A 16,943-nucleotide genomic window follows, 5' to 3' on the forward strand; every position below is an offset into this window, starting at 1 on the left:
TCCCGTGTTTTCATTAACGCCTAAAGATTTCACCGTACCCCTTATCTCTTATTTCTCTCTTTCATTCACTTTTGACTATAAAAATTAGCCTTAACATATTGTTTTATTCCATCTCAATCCAAAAACCTTTTTAATCCTATTTTGCACTTTTTCAACCCCGTCTCTCTCATCTCTTTTCCCTGTTTTCATTTTGAGGTGTGCTCTAATTTGGTTGTTTAGAACCTAGGCTCTATAAAGAAGTAACAAAAAAAATTCTAAAAACATATAAGAAATCAAAATTATATTTCCTAAAAAAATATTCTTAATTTGGAATCACATGCTTGTAATATGAGAAATAACATAGTTTTGTTGTGATACATAGTTTTGTTGTGATAAGTTTCTTTTTTTTTTCTCCCCTTTTTTTTATATATTTATAGAGCTTTTTTTTCTCCACATAACTGCCACTTAATGTATGATGCAAACATTTTAAAACTTTTTTTCCTTATTTTTATTTATTTATTTATTTATTTTATTCATAGGCTTTTCAAGCACATTTCTATATAACTTCCACCTAATTTGTAATGCTAACATTCAAAAACTAAAAGTTGATATGCACCTAATTTGTAATACTAACATTAAAAAAAACTAAAAGTTGATATGTTACGGTATTGGAAGATACTCTAATTTGTGAGGCTAACATTAAAAAACAACTAAAAGTTCAATATAAGTTTGTTCCGTGAAAAAAGCTTGATTACAATGTGGTATATAATATGTTAGGAGATTGGAAAAGACTGAAGACGGATGTCGATTTTAATTATTATTTTTACTTGGTCTAGAACCTAGCTCGGCTCAAACCAACCTTAAAACCCGATTGTTTTTTGAGTAAAAACATCATTTTCATAATAAGAGACACCATTTTTATATATAAAAAAAGAAAGGATACCTACAAGCGTTGGGAAGACATTTACGGTTGAAAAATGAAGCTCATTCATGGTTGAAAAATCAAGCTGGTAAATCGCATAGGCCCTTATAAGAGATGAGGGGTACAATGGGTTTCATTATGCCGTTTGAGAAATGATCCTACAGTACCTCCCTTTATTCATGTGCGTTGGACTCAAAAATTCATTATTAAATTTGGCATACATATTTAAAAAAGTCAAATCTCACATCTGCGATAATTTTTATAGAGATTCGTGTCAAATTTAATGATAATTATTTGGGATCCTACACACATGAATGGGAGAAAGTTCTTTAGGATCATTATCCATATTTATTTTATATATATTTCTAAACAGTAACGATCTTACGAGATCTTTTCACTCTTATATATGTAGGATTTTAAATGATTATCATTAAATTTGACACATATATCTAAAAAAAGTTATTATATGAGTATGAGATTTTACTTTTTTTTTTTTTTTAATATATATACAAAATTTAATAATGACATCATTACTCATTTCGAAACACAAGATAAAGGCGTATATTGAACTAGAAAAGGCATGAAAATGTCGGCATTTGTCCATTCAACGTTGTTTTTCACTACAAAATTGCAAATAAAAAGTGAATATTAATAGGAGCGATTAAAAATAATGCGAATCGGGCGCTCCCATTGGCTGCTATTTCGTGGAAAATGCCACGTGGGACTGCTACATAGCTCTGTTGACCAAGCTCTTTCTCTGCTCTTGTATTTATCCTCTTTCTCTGCTCTTGTATTTATCCTTCCATCTAGATTTCTCTTATATTTACCCTTACATCTAGGTCTGCTCTTGTATTTACCCTCTTTCTCTGCTCTTGTATTTATCCTTCCATCTAGATTTCTCTTATATTTACCCTTCCATCTAGGTGAGTGAAAATCATTTCCAGCGTTTTCTCTTAACCCTATTTCCTCTTTTTCCACAAACGATTGCACAGATCTTCTAGGATTTCATTTCTTCTTGGATTGAACTCGTTTCTCTTTTACTTGGTGCTGGTATCTGCAAATTCTGCCGTAATTTCAACGATTTGGGTATCAGATCTGCAGATTTGGAGGTATGTCTATGAATCTATGGTGAGACTTGGGTTTAGATCTTACTTTTTTAAGATCTATGTTGACGGTATGTCTATGAATCTATGCTGAGACTTGGTTTTAGATCTTAATTTTCTCAGATCTATGTTGACTTAGGGTTTCTCTGTGTTAATATTAGGGTTTGAGTTTTTTATGATGGTGATATGTCTGGATCTAGTGATTTTTTGGTTTTGTTTCGTGACTCGATTGAGGTTACCCATTTTGATGGAGGTTACGTATTTTGATGGAGATGTTTCCTGGTAATGGATAATTACCTATTTTGATGGGGATATTTCCTGTCACTGGATAATTATTCAGGTGTTTGTTTATTCTGTTGATGTGTGGTAATTAATTAAGTTTTTATGTGCGAGTCTATGCGCTTTTGTTGCAACAGTGAATTTATGGAAGAATCATTTGCAGTTTTTTCGTTGGCAATATCATTTTTTTGTTAAATATTGTTTGTTTTTCTGTGTTCTTATTTTTCATTTGTTTCCTGTTTACTTGAATAACTCTGCAAATGATAGAATATCTTGGATTATTTTTATCTCGTTCAATATCTGTTTATATTGGCTAGCACATGCATATAATTTTCTGAAGAATCCATTTTCATAAATGTTTTCAGACATTTTTTATTAAAAACATGATAAGTCTCTCTCTCTCTCCCCCCTCCACATCCCCCCTCCTCTTCCAAAACCCCACGGGGAGGAAAAAATTGGTCTGAGTAACTGGCAATGCTATAATTCATGTTGTTTAGTTGTGTTAAGCTGTATAAATGATTATAGCATATTTAACATTCTCTGGTTTTTACGGTCTTTTGGAAAATTTGCAAATGCTTTTTTTGGGGTAAAAGGGAAATAACGCCTCTATTTGAAGTTACAGGTGTTTAGGCTTTGATTATAATCACTGAAAGAAAAAAAGGAAAAAGTTTATATAGAGCCAAAGCTCTAAACAATCAAATAGAGCTGACCTAAAAAATTTCACTAGAAGAGGTTGTTTTGATGCCCCAATATCCTCAAATTGATCATCAAGATGCATCGACATGAGAAAAAAATGGATTTCTTTTATGGAAATAGTGCATCTTGTAACCCATTTTTGGACTGTCAATTTTCAAGATTTTCTAGTTTTCATAGATATGCTATCTACATTATTTTTGAAGCTTTAAATTTTATAATTAAAGATGAAAATTTATTTTAAGGCTATCACAAACCACATTTCTCGACACTATTTGAAGGTGCGCTTTACTTTGATTGTTTAGAGCCTCGGCTTTATACAAACCGCACCCAAGAAAAAAACGAACTCTATTTTGACTTTATAAAGCTTGTATCAACTTAGACTCATCCTGTTGGCGAGATTCATAGATGAAATCTTGGGGGTATTAAAATCAAGATCTGGTGATATAACTCAAGGTCTTCCAAAACTTGAACAAGTGTTAGAAGTTCGTTCGATTGATTCATATCGATGAACCTAGAAAAGAGGGTTGAAGGCTGGAACGAACGCATAACATGATTTCTTGGAATTCCTTGGGAATTCTTTATTAGTGCTCCGCTAACCATAGTGCAAAGTTGTATCTCTTTGGTTAATAAGATCCAAAAGGTTTATCGATCCCAGGGAGTGCAGATCCATAATAGACATATAGAAACTATTGTACGACAAATAACATCAAAAGTCTTGGTTTTGGAAGATGAAATGTCTAATGTTTTTTTACCCAGAGAACTAATCGGATTGTCCATTTTTCTGTTCTATATGAGTTTTATGTAATTTAGACATACAATGATCAAAGTATTATTATATAATGTGGTAGGATGCAGTTTAATTTTGGTGAGAAGCTAAGTTCAAATGCCACAATGTGAAAACTTGGTTTTCTGTTTCAAATTATTCACACAATTTAAAAAACTGACTGAATTTTTCCAAAATGACTGTTTAGCTTGGCAAATTGACTTGTTTTTTTCAGTGGCCGAGTTGGCTTGTCAGTGACCAAGTTGGACACCGACCTGGAGTTTTTTGATACTGCTTGGTTTCTGGATCAACCACTAAAGTGCCGTTAATTCTTTTTTTTTTTTAACAAAATAGTGCATTCTGCAATGTGTTGGTCTGTGACCATTTTTTAACCTCACCTATTTGAGAAAGTTGCATACAAGCCTCTAAATCGATATAACCTCACAACAAAGAACTTGTTTTTGCTTTCATTCAGATTTAATGCTAGTCATAATGCACCTAATCGGTCAATCAAAATTAGCGTTGTGAACTTGTGATTCTTTGTAAAAAGCAAGGGGTTTGTGCTCCCTTTTTAAAGTTACTTGTAGTTCGGGCATTCTTATAATACCTTTCGTTAAAACTCTTCATAAACTTTTGTTGAGGAAAATGTATGATTGTGACGGCATAATTATGACTCCTCTAAATGTAACGTATACTTTGCTGAAGTTTATATCTTCTGCCCCATCATCAGGAGAAAAAATGCCAGGGGGAGGATTTCGGGTGCTACATCTTGTCAGACCATTTTTGTCGTTCTTGCCTGAGGTTCAAAGTGCAGAGCGCAAAGTTCCCTTCAGGGAGAAGGTCCTGTACACTGTGATTTCTCTGTTCATCTTTTTAGTATGCAGTCAGTTGCCTCTCTATGGAATACACTCAACCACTGGTGCAGATCCATTTTATTGGATGCGTGTGATTCTTGCATCAAATCGTGGAACTGTTATGGAGCTTGGAATCACCCCAATAGTCACTTCAGGTTTAGTGATGCAACTATTGGTTGGTTCAAAGATAATTGAGGTTGACAACAGTGTGCGTGAAGACCGTGCTCTTATGTGAGTATTTGCAAGAGAAAAAATTGATAGAATTTTTGTTTGTAGTATTTTCTGTTAACTATTACTTTTGGTAAATTTAATACATAACAAATTTATAAATCTGGAACTATGTTTTGCAAGAAAATGTTATCAAATGCTAACATAAGTATTTGTCTTATGCAATACGTGTGGGGTGTTCACCTCAGTAGCTTTCAGAATTGCAGATTTGTCTAGGCCTAGTAGCACCCCCTTTTTTCAGGGAGAGCATTACTACACTAAGATCTATTATATATATTTGAATTCGCCAAAGCTTTGGCTTTCTGTTTTGCTTGCTTAGTGGTTCCTATTGGATAATAGACAGGCCGAATGTGGTGACTGATTGTTTACAATTATGCTTGTAAAAGGTCCAGTGGTTCATGTAAGAACTGACATTTTGAACTAGACTATGGCATTTAAAATTGCTGATATTGATTTATCATGGTAAAGTTTCTAGGTTTTTCTAGCTTATAATGCTTACTACTGTGAAGTTGTCGTACTTCGCTGTGGACCTCATTTTGTACTTTTTGGGATCTACATAGCAATTTTCTTATCATCTTTCATAAAAATATACTGTTTTCATATTTATTAATTGGCAGATTTTATATTTGTTATTTGGTAAACCATTTCTAAATTATCATCAATCTTCTTTCCTCTTCAACATCATGGATGCCTTAAGTTTGCTCCTTTTATCCCAATCTTGGGTCCTAGCTGCCAAATAGCATACATGGAAATCCATACCACTCCCAAACCTTTTGTTCAGGATTTTTGTGTTTACATCTGGATTATAGTTAGTTTCTTTTGAACGTCTTGATTTATCATCCTTTCTTGATAATAGAAAGCCTCTAATCCTTCTTTTTTCATTTCAGGAATGGTGCGCAGAAGTTGTTGGGTATCCTTATAGCCATCGGAGAGGCAGTGGCTTATGTTTTATCTGGAATGTATGGTAGTGTCGGCCAACTCGGTGCAGGGAATGCCATCCTCATAATCCTTCAGCTCTTCTTTGCTGGTATCATCGTCATTTGCTTGGATGAGCTTCTTCAGAAAGGATATGGTCTTGGTTCTGGCATCTCTCTCTTTATTGCCACCAATATCTGGTAGGTCCCACCATATAATAGTTTGGTTCTCTCTTGCAAACTCATGTATATAATTGCTTATACATTTTTTATGACTGTGCAGTGAAAATATCATTTGGAAAGCATTTAGCCCCACAACCATCAACAGTGGAAGGGGAGCTGAATTTGAGGGTGCTGTCATTGCCTTGTTCCATCTTCTGATAACTCGAACTGACAAAGTCCGTGCCCTTCGAGAGGCTTTCTATAGGCAGAACCTTCCAAATGTGACAAACTTGCTTGCCACTGTGTTGGTCTTCCTTATTGTTATCTACTTCCAAGGATTCCGTGTTGTTTTACCTGTGAGGTCAAAGAATGCACGTGGACAGCAAGGATCATATCCTATTAAGCTCTTCTACACTTCCAACATGCCTATTATTCTACAGTCTGCTCTTGTTACCAATCTCTACTTCATTTCTCAGGTATCTTATTACATATCTGCATGGGACTAGCTAAAAAAAGATGTATCTTGTTTGTAACTAAGATTAATATTTTAATTTCAACTATAAAAGGTGTATCTTTTTTGTGTTTCCGCAGTTGCTTTACAAGAAGTACAGTACTAATTTCCTTGTGAACTTGTTGGGCAAGTGGAAAGAATCTGAATATTCAGGTGGCCACTTTATTCCTGTTGGTGGTCTAGCCTACTACATTACAGCACCCTCAAGGTGATCAATTACTTTGTTTCCCCCCCCCCCTCTTAATGGGCCTCTCTCTCTCTCTCATTTAATATTTACTAATCTCTCCTAATAAAATCTGGATGTACTATTTCCAGCTTGGCTGATATGGCTGCCAATCCGTTCCACGCGTTGTTTTATATTGTGTTTATGCTGTCGGCCTGTGCGTTGTTCTCCAAAACTTGGATAGAAGTGTCTGGATCTTCTGCTAGGGATGTGGCTAAACAGCTGAAGGTAATTAAACCCTAAACCTTGTGCTTGCTGAATGCAGTCACAGTTTGGTATGAAGATCATTCTTTTAGCATCTTTTGAACAGTGCCACGTTATTCAATTTGTTTGTGTTTAACGTCAAATAAATTGGTTTGTTCAAGGCAATTGCAGTTTTGACTACATTACTGTCTGGTATGCGTTCCATATTTTGGTCTCCCTGAGGTCTTGAACAAGCTGAATGCACAATTTATGTGCTATGCATTATTCTGCACCACGACCTTTTTCAGTTGGATTTTTTAAGATAACCAATCTTTGGTGAAGAATTTGAAGTGGCATTATGTCTAGATTATGTTTCCTAGATTGATTTTTTTCAATGTACTGAACACGAAGTAGGTTCCAATGCTTTTAGTATGGCCAACATGAACTTGATACTAAGTGAACGTTCTCCTAAAAAAAAAAAAGAACTAGATAATCTCAATAAATTAAGGCTCTAGTATTAATCATTTTTTAGAGGGTCAGGGAGTCTGATCTTGGTGATTAGGGCAGTGAAACCACTTGCCAACCCCCAAATGCCCCCACCCAAAAAAAAATGAAAATGAACTACTCAAAACTGTGGGTGATCCATGATGGTTGTATTGTAAAATGATGTTTCGCTATATGCTTGGCTTGTTCCCACCTGTTGGGTGTACCAGTGATGTAATGCCCATTGCTTATTCATTTGTATGGCAGAATATTTTTTCACTTGTCAAAAAAATTTATTTTTTGTGGGGCATTTTTGCCATCCTAGACACCGGAGCTTAGGTGAACCCATGCCTACCTTTCTACCTGTGATTGCCTGCAAAGCCTCTAGTCATATGATGAAGTACACTTTCTGGGTTGATCAAAGGCTTGGTATTGCACTAGGTTCAGCATTGATGTATCACCTTTAGTTGGCTGACAATATTATGTAATTTTTGGACATATTTCCTGAGTAGGTCTATGATATGCATTTGGATGAATGAGGTAACTGATGTAAAAGTCTTATGATGGGGCTAGAAGAGGAATTTGCTTTGCTGGTTCTATGCTTGGACCTGAAAAATTCAGAGCTGAGACTTCACTGAGCGTGTGTATGAGGCTGACTCCATCAATGTGTGTGATACTTGTGTGCAATAAGTTCCATTTTGTGGTTCTTTATGTGATGGTAAGTTTAATTATCAATCTTTTGGGTTCCTCTAAAGTGATGGAAGCGAGTTAAGCTATGATTTGGTTGGATGGGAAAATGAATGGGGATCAGGAGCCTGTGTTGGTTGATGAGGGGTTGCAGTGGAAGAGGTTTGGAGTGAATGAGTAAGTATTTGGTGAGAGATTGAGGGCGAAGGGAGTTTACTGTTTTCTCTGGGGTATATGGGTACAGTAGGGAGAGATGATTGGAGGGGAATACAGATGAATTGGTGGTGATGGGTATGGGACAAACTAGCAAACAAAAAATAGTGAAGAAGTTTATAAATTCAGGGGTTTTATTCGGGGAAGTGTTTAGGACGTTAGGTGCACTATTATTTAAATTAAGTATCAACAAAAGGAAGAGGGTGAGGGGACCTAAGTCCTTTGGTTTTGTGGACAGGGATATACCTATCATGTGAGTTGTTTTTACAGTAAGTTTGAAGTCCTAGGTTTGGTAACGATGTGAGTGAAAGGGCATATTGACTTGACTAGCATGTTAAAGGGCCTTATTGGGTGCTTTCATTTATTTGAGAGGGGTGATTGATGTGTCTGGATATGGAAGTGGCAAGGTTCCTTCTTCCTGCGAGTGCCAACTCACAAGCAAACCATATCTAGGGCAAATATTTACTTGTTGGTGCGTCAAGAGGTTATGGGGATTTTGGAGCATCGTTTTATCCAGTATTTCCTTTGTACATGGGTTTCTTCCCCAACCTCTTTTTTGCTTTTGAGAACTCCCTAGCTCTCCAATTCACACCAGTGGAATCTTTGCGTTGTTTTATATTTTGATGTTCTAGATGATTTCATAGTTCTGGTTATTAGTTAGGGATCCATTTTTTCCATTAGGAAAACCATAGAGGTATATTAGTTATCACCCTTGATATACATAAGCATGTTCATTTTTTTCAGTCCAAGATTAATAAATTCATGCATCTTTAATAATGTATGCATTATAGATCACATACTTCATGGTGCATTCCTCTATTTACAATAGAATATATTACATGTCATTACTCCCTTTTGTAATATTGTGTGTATGTAATTTGATAGGAGCAACAAATGGTGATGCCTGGTCATAGAGAATCAAACCTGCAGAGGGAGTTGAATCGTTACATTCCCACTGCTGCTGCTTTTGGGGGTATGTGTATTGGTGCCTTGACTGTATTGGCAGATTTCATGGGAGCAATTGGTTCAGGGACGGGGATCCTTTTGGCCGTTACCATAATTTATCAGTACTTTGAGACCTTTGAGAAGGAGAGAGCGAGCGAGCTCGGTTTCTTCGGTTTCTAAAGATGCTGAAGTGTGGTTATCTTTGTGTTTGTTCGGTGTTCTTGTGAGGAAGCTCATTGGAATTTTTGGTGAGAGGTAACATAGCAAACCACCCCCCCCGCTTTCTCTCACACCTTTTCTCTATGAAAAGAGGTTCAGGCTTAGTGTGTAGTGACTGACAAACTGTTTGATTCTCTTTTATGCGATGAATTTATGCGATGAAGAGGGAAACCCGGAATGAAGATATTTTTGTATTTCCAATCAGACTAGAAGATGTTATTATGCAAGGCCAATACTTTCACCATACTTGGGATTTTGTTTCTTAGCTCTGCTGCAGCCTAAGCTGACTTTTCATTTCTCTTTTCATATTACTTAAATTTTGACAAAGGTCTTGGTTTTCTAATGCTATGCAGCTCAAGCTGTAATCCTCTTGGGTCCATATCTGTGCAATTCTTTTCATTTTGTAGACCATTTCACAATAATCAGAGTTCTTATTTGATGAATTAATTTACCATATCTTTGGGTATAGACGTGGGTTTTGTAATCTCACTTTGGTTGTTTGCTTAGAACAAGTTCATATGTTCGACTGTAACAGTGATTTTGCAATTGGGCTGATGGGGTTTTTAGCATGGTTTAGTCTTTTCCCAATGTAGATTATAGTGATTTTTTAATCCGTTAGCTGATGAGCATTTCATTTGATCGAGGTGTTCGACTGTCTTGTCATCACCCCCAGAGCTTTTTCCCAACTATTTGGGATCGGCTATATGTCATTCCCACGGCAGCAAAATCAACATTTACTCCTTTAAGCATATATAGTGTAGGAGGATTTTCTTGATATGATGTTTTGGGATCGTTAGACTTGAGTATTTTTGAAAGGAAAAAAAAGTTTGGATTTTGATTACCCGAATGCCTATTTCTAATTGTCTCGAGCCAAAAGACACAATGTCCATTTACTCCCTTGGGTAAAACCTCACTTAAAATTAATTTTAGGGACTTCAAAATTTGGAGATGTAATCTCATCCCACTAAAAATTAATTTTAGGGACTTCAAAATTTGGAGATGTAATCTCATGCCACTAAAAATTAATTTTAGGGACTTCAAAATTTGGAGATGTAATCTCATCCCACTAAAAATTAATTTTAGGGACTTCAAAATTTGGAGATGTAATCTCATCCACTTGAAGGTTAACCTCTAACAAAAAATTTTCTAATTGTATCCTCTGCATTGGAAAATAATATTGTTCCCAAATTGAAAAGAGATCATTTGATTTTAAATGGTGAGATCTACATGTTAGAAAATTCAAATTTTATTTTTCTCTTTTAAGAATAATTATCTAGTAATTCTTATAAGGTTTTTAAAATTTCAGATTAAAAAACATTCACTCAAATATGTCTTTTGGCCGAGGGGAGTAGAAGTAAATTATGCTCCCGAGGGAGCATGGTATACATGCTTTTGTGTAAATGCAATCTCAGTCTCTTTCTTTCCTGTAATTTCAAGGTGTTATGGTGAGGTTCTGTTTTAGCTTGGTGTCCACGTTGAGCATGTTCCATTCTTAAAAAATATTTCTTCTGTTTTGTTCAAGGAAGGTATTCTAAGGAGGCTATAATCTTTTCAAAATAAAGCCTCCTGATATTCGTGGGCACCTAGTGATGCAAAGGCCACAAAAGACATTAGGAAGAATAATGGAAAATATCTTTATATCTTTTATTTTTGGCTTCCATGTTTCATTAGATTTAAGAATTGAAAATATTATTTGAAAGCAAAACGTTTTTTATTGTTTTTGTCTTACACCCTTTTGGACCCTTTTGATCATAAATTTTTTACCCAAACAAATACTAAAATAGCACTTCCATCTCTCTCTCTTCGCTTTTTGGTGAGTTTACCAACCAAAGGGTTTAGTTTTAGCTTGAGCTTGAACACGAGCACACCTTATGTGTGATAGAGAGATGAAGTTTTAGAGAAAGAGAGATGGAGTTTGGGTTTTAGAGGGAGAGAGAGATGGAGTTTGGGTTTTAGAGGGAGAGAGATGGAGTTTGAGTTTTAGGGAGAGAGATGGTGTTTTGATAGAGAGATGGAGTTTGGGTTATAGAAAGAGACGGAATTTTGAGAGAGAGAGACGATGATGTGTGTGAGAGAGAGAGATGGAGTTTTGGGTTTTAGAGAGAGAGAGATGAAGTTTGAGTTTTAGGGAGAGAGATGGTGTTTTGAGAGAGAGAGAGATGGAGTTTGGATTTTAGAAAGAGATGGAGTTTTGAGAGAGAGAGATGGAGTTTTTGAGATAGAGAGAGATAGAGTCATTTCATAAGTTGTTGAGGTCAATAATACATAGTCAAAAGAGTTTAGGGGGTTGACAAATAGAAAAGATGGAGTCTTTTTGCTTACAAGTAATAATTTCAATTTTTGAGTCTTATGAGATATAGAAGTTAAAAATATGGTACGATAGGATATTTTCCCTTGGAATAATTTTAAATGTGTAAAATATTAAATAGTGGATCTCTCGTTGGCATTTTAATAAAATTTTCTAAAATTTATTCGAAGAGTGGAACAAGGGAAAAGCATATGTAGGTCGATATCAGTGATAAAAAAATCAGTAACCTCATCTGGAATCGGGTGATCTGGATCGATAATCAACTAGACCGTTCCGAATCCAGTCATGTTCAAAAAATTAGTAACCCAATATAGAATCGAGCGATTCAGATTGAATATCGACTGGACCGTTCCATATCCGGTCACAAAACAAAATTCCTAACTCATTAGTATAACATCACGCTAGATATGTAAATCGAGTCACAAAACGTGATTCAACGTCACGCTAGATCCGATTCCAATCGGCAGTATAATATCACGCTAGATCTGATTCCTAAATCGGTAGTATAATATCACGCTAGATCTGATTCCTAAATCGGTAGTATAACATCACTGTAGATCTGCAAATCAGTAAGTATAACACCCCGCTAGATCTGTAAAACAGTAAGTATAATTTCAAAACTCACTGACTCAAATTAATTATGACATCATCAAAGCCCTCACAGGGCCACGTGCCCCTATGAATGTATGTACACTGCCTTATGCTTTTCAATCACACATGCGAACATGGTAATGCGGTAGTTTTTATGGATGCAAAACTTTCTCCTTTTTCGATGGGGGATATTCAGTTGCATTCACAGTTTGAGGCTTGGAGCATATAGTTCTCTCTCTCATATATAATACATTGATTTTTTTTTTATCTTGAAATAAATGGTTTAATTATATATATATATATATATATATATATATATATATATATATATATATATATATATATATATATATATATATATAGCATTGTGGCGTTTAATATAAATTTAAGAACATTAATTTCAGAATAGAGTTTTTTTTTTATTATAGAAAATCCAAAATTGTATTAAGCTAGATTGAAATTACATAATCAGAAGCAATAGTATCAAAAGGGAAGAGTCTCCTTTAACAGGAAAGTCTGTCAGCACATTGACCTCCCTATAAACAAGATCAAAGAAAACAGAAAAGGAGGAGAGATCCAAAATCTCCTCCCTTAGCAAGAAAGTCTGCCAGCACATTGGCCTCCCTATAAACATGATCAAAAGAAACAGAAAAGGAGGAAAAGAGATCCAAAATCTGAAGCAGCAAAGATTTGAACTCCCAAAGCAGCTTCTGATCCCCTTTACACCACTTAATGACATTAAGGGAATACCCTTTAAGGATACAAGAGCACCCCAAATTCCTTTTCACAAGGATATGCAGGCCATATAAAAGACCAAACAATTATAAAAAATTAGCTGTATACGTAAAGACAACATTCCTCATCAAATCCCGAAGCACACCTCCAAAACCAATTGGACCCAGGTTCCCTATCGAGCTACCATCAAAATTAAGTTTGTAAATCCCAAGGGGTGGAGTCACCCATCTTCCTTTAGGCCTGCATCTAAGGAAACTCATTTGAAACATATTATTTAAATTTCTTCTAACATCCACTTATGATATGTCCTGGCCAACTTTGGTAATTGAAAAGATATAACCAGATAGAATGCAACACCCTCTCCAAAATTTTCTCGAAAGGTATACAATTCCCATAAAAAACTCTTATGTTTCTCTCTTTCCAGATTTCCCATAGTATGACACCTCTAGAAATTTGTAAAATAACAAACCCGATCCGTGGTAAATCAATCGACAATTTTGTAAAACCCGAACCACTAAAGGGGGCATTACACGTTAAAGATAGAGTTCATACAATGAGGTCATTTGAAATATCTATCTCTCTATACTAACAATCTTTTCTACTAAATTTATTTCAGAAACCTAAAAAATTAGATTTTTGAGAACTTGAAGTGTTATTTTGAAAATTAGTACGCATTCTAATAATTTCTAAATTGATAACCAAATCTTGTATTTTATTTATTAATTTATTTACACTATAAATTATGTAGGTGATATTATAAGATAGTTTAGATTTATTATTATTTGTATAGTAAAATAATTATAAAATGTAAACGAACACTTTTAATTTCAGTATATAATATTATAGTTAGTACTATTACTTTTATGTGATACTAACTTCATTTTATATGAGAAATTATTGTTTTTAATCCTATAATATAAAAGTGTTCTCTAATATTTTTAAATTATATTGATATAATACTATAATACTATTTTATGATTAATTGTACAACACCCATATAGGAAAACAATATCTCAGTATTCACCTATTTTTACAAAGTCATAAAAGTACATAATGCACAACTCCTAAATTCTTTTAGAAACTAAAAAAACCCTATTTTTAGAGATTTATAGTGCTTTTTTTTAAAAAAATAGAGACAAAAATTGCCATTTCTCTGATCCGATCCATCAATTCTCCAATCCAACATAGGTATGGGTGTGACCGATTCGAGTCACTGATCCATTTTTTTAAACCTCCATCGATACTAAAGCATCCACGGTTGCAAAGGATGTGGTAGGGTTTAGATGGTGGTGGTGGGATTTGGATTCATTGGTTTGAGCACATATCAAAATTGAGAGGTGTTTGTTGCTGACATGAGCTTCTGCAGGTTCCAAGACTCAAGACCTCGTTAGAGCTTTCAAAGCTAGTTAGTTGGAAATGTAGTGTACCCAATAGTTAGTGGTTAAAAGATACTGTCAAAGCTAATTAAACATTCAAAAAACAAAAAGCTAATTGGTTGGAAATGTAGTGAAGCCCATAGTTGTTAATAGATGAAGGCACATGCTTTGCACAATACCTCCCACAAACAAAAGGGGGGATGGGACTGGTGATTTGAAACTTTGACCATTAAGACGTTTAATTTTTTGCTTGTATCTCAGTTTTATCCCTTCATACATCTTGAGTTTCTTGACATATTTACCTCAATAATATGTGATTTTATTCCTTATATCTTTTTATATATCGTTTTATGAAATTAACTTCTTACCTTTTATAAGCTTCCGTGTGCAAGATCTAGAGAAACAAAATCTAGGAGACAGATGTAGGACTTTTTATTTTGGAGAACTTTTAAGTTTTTTTTTTTTCTCATCTATCGGGAATAAGATAAACTTGTATAACATCTGGGGGCTGGATATCTTAAGAGGGAAAAAGAAAAAAAAAATCGTTCTAGGTGGCTGAGAAAGATAAATCAAGCCCACGTCCCTTAATTTGAGGGTGAATTACATAAAAAATTGTCCTCACTAACCAGTTATCGCAGTTGTATTTCCCTAAAATTTGAAAGAGACTATAAAAGAATCTATGTATTTCGAGAGATTCTGAGATCTATAAACTTAGTTATTGTCTTAGTGTCCGTTTTAGATTGATTTCCAGATAAAGGAAAAAAACAGAGTCAGAGAGAACTTCAATCATATTCTTTTTCTTAGTAATATAGATAGATATAAAAAATAAAAGTGAAGTTCTCAAATAATAAAATGATCTTCCATCATAGGAATCGATTTGGGGCACTGGTGGTTAGGGAGGCTGACGCCTCAACATAACGTCCTACTCTCCACTCCCACCGTTCACGTCAGAAAAAAAAAAAAAAAAAACCGTCAATCATGCATATGGATTCCTTCTCTTTAAGAGAATGAATGGGGAGAGAAATGAGGCCCAATCATGTACAAAAGAGTAAAAGATTAGTTAGCCGGTCATGCGCTTTCATAATCCACTGAAGAAAAATAGAGCCATGCTCTTGCATACAATGTTGCTTTCATAATCCACTGAAGAAAAATAGAGCCATCCTCTTGCATACAATGTTAAAAATATGGATTGCATACAATGAGTCCATTTACATATAAAGTGAACACAATTACTTACAACCATGCTTTCATAATCCACTGAAGAAAAATAGAGCCATGCTCTTGCATACAATGTTAAAAATAGGGATTGCATACAATGAGTCCATTTACCTATAAAGTGAACACAATTACTTACAACCATCCGATGTGAAATCTGATTCTGATAGCTTAGACGTATCACAAACTTCAAGAAAATATCTTTTAAGCTTTGAGCTTGATCAATGAAATACATGCAACCATCCGATTTCACAACCAATGGTCAATATTAATTGTGAATACCTTGTACTTATGGTCTTAGTGGTCAGATAAAATGCTTCATGGTCACGACCAGAATACATATGGTGGCAACCAAATGTGCTTGGATGGTATACTGGTCAAAAATTTCATGTTCAATGTACAATTCTTGCTCCCATCATTCTATTAATTGCAACAAACATCGAGTCAAGAAAAAAAAAAAAAAAAAGTGCTTACAGGGGCACTTCACTCCAACAATTCCTTAACCTGCAAGCTGTTTGAATGATTTGAAACACTTGAATAAAGTGGCCATGATGAATGAATATGCATCACTGCGCAAGCTGAATCTCTACCAAAAAGTCAGCACATGAAACCTCAAGGTGGAAAGAAGAAGAAAAGAAATCACTATTCTTTTGTTTCTAAAAGAAGCAATTTGTGTCATGGTTAGCTGGGATTGCTACTTTTTCTTTGTAAAACTAAAACTAGTGAAAACACTTGCCATATTAACTAAACTGCCTTTTCTTCAAAGAGTATCTTGCAAAATTTGCTCACGTAAACATTACAAAACAACTGCCTAGTCTGAATCCGAGGAGATTTCAGGTTGGTCCTTCAAAGCATGTGCCATCTTCGCAAGCCCCTCTGCCATGTCGTCAACTTCATCTTTCTGAAACCCCCAACTTTGAAGAAGCTCGACACCATAGGAACCCCTTGCAGTTCCAAGCTTTCGAATATCTGCCAGCCTCTTCTCTATGAAGGGTAAGATTGCCTTGCTTGAACGTAGCCTTGTAGCCATTGGGATTGATGAAACTCCAAGGGAGCCTCTTGCTCGAACCCCAAATATTGGTTCTTCTAGTATTTCACCGTAACCACCGATGCGGTTCCCAAAGATGGAAGGGAAGGGGAGTGGTATTGGGAGAGGACAGAGCGATGTGGAAAGATGAGAAAATAATGGTCTAATTGCTTGATTTTGGTAGCCATATTCTATGGAGTTTTTGACTTGGTGGATTGAAGCTCGGCTTCCACCTGCTAGTGAATGTATTTGTGAGATGCCAAGCATTCAAATCAAGTTAAAAAAGATGGTCATAATTTCTCATTTTTGATGATGGTTCTCTTTAAA

At 35.1% G+C, this 16,943-nt stretch overlaps 2 protein-coding genes across 6 annotated transcripts in view; one reads left to right on the forward strand and one right to left on the reverse strand.

Moving 5' to 3' along the window:
* The first annotated feature begins 1,921 nt into the window (after nucleotides 1-1,921).
* Nucleotides 1,922-9,608, forward strand: LOC18442675 (uncharacterized). The gene is made up of 7 exons (XM_006852889.4): nucleotides 1,922-2,010; nucleotides 4,473-4,827; nucleotides 5,712-5,939; nucleotides 6,022-6,376; nucleotides 6,492-6,619; nucleotides 6,727-6,862; nucleotides 9,086-9,608. The coding sequence occupies exons 2-7, from the start codon at nucleotides 4,481-4,483 to the stop codon at nucleotides 9,323-9,325; spliced, it is 1,434 nt and encodes a 477-aa protein (XP_006852951.1). The 5' UTR covers nucleotides 1,922-2,010; nucleotides 4,473-4,480; the 3' UTR covers nucleotides 9,326-9,608.
* Nucleotides 9,609-15,931: 6,323 nt separating this feature from the next.
* LOC18442676 (plasma membrane, autoregulation-binding site, misato segment II, myosin-like, tubulin/FtsZ protein) overlaps nucleotides 15,932-16,943 on the reverse strand; it is a 42,094-nt gene continuing 41,082 nt past the window's right edge. For all 5 annotated transcript variants that reach the window (XR_016046801.1, XR_016046802.1, XM_020672489.2 and 2 more), the window contains one exon: nucleotides 15,932-16,849. Coding sequence is in view for 3 of the 5 variants with exons in the window: in XM_020672489.2 (XP_020528148.1) it covers nucleotides 16,401-16,849 (449 nt within the window). In the remaining 2 variants the exon portion in view is untranslated. The remainder of the gene's footprint in view (nucleotides 16,850-16,943) is intronic.

This window comes from Amborella trichopoda, chromosome 13, assembly GCF_054954075.1.
Source record: "Amborella trichopoda isolate Santa Cruz 75 chromosome 13, AtrichopodaSantaCruz75HAP2 v2.0, whole genome shotgun sequence".
Taxonomy (NCBI): Eukaryota; Viridiplantae; Streptophyta; class Magnoliopsida; order Amborellales; family Amborellaceae; genus Amborella; species Amborella trichopoda.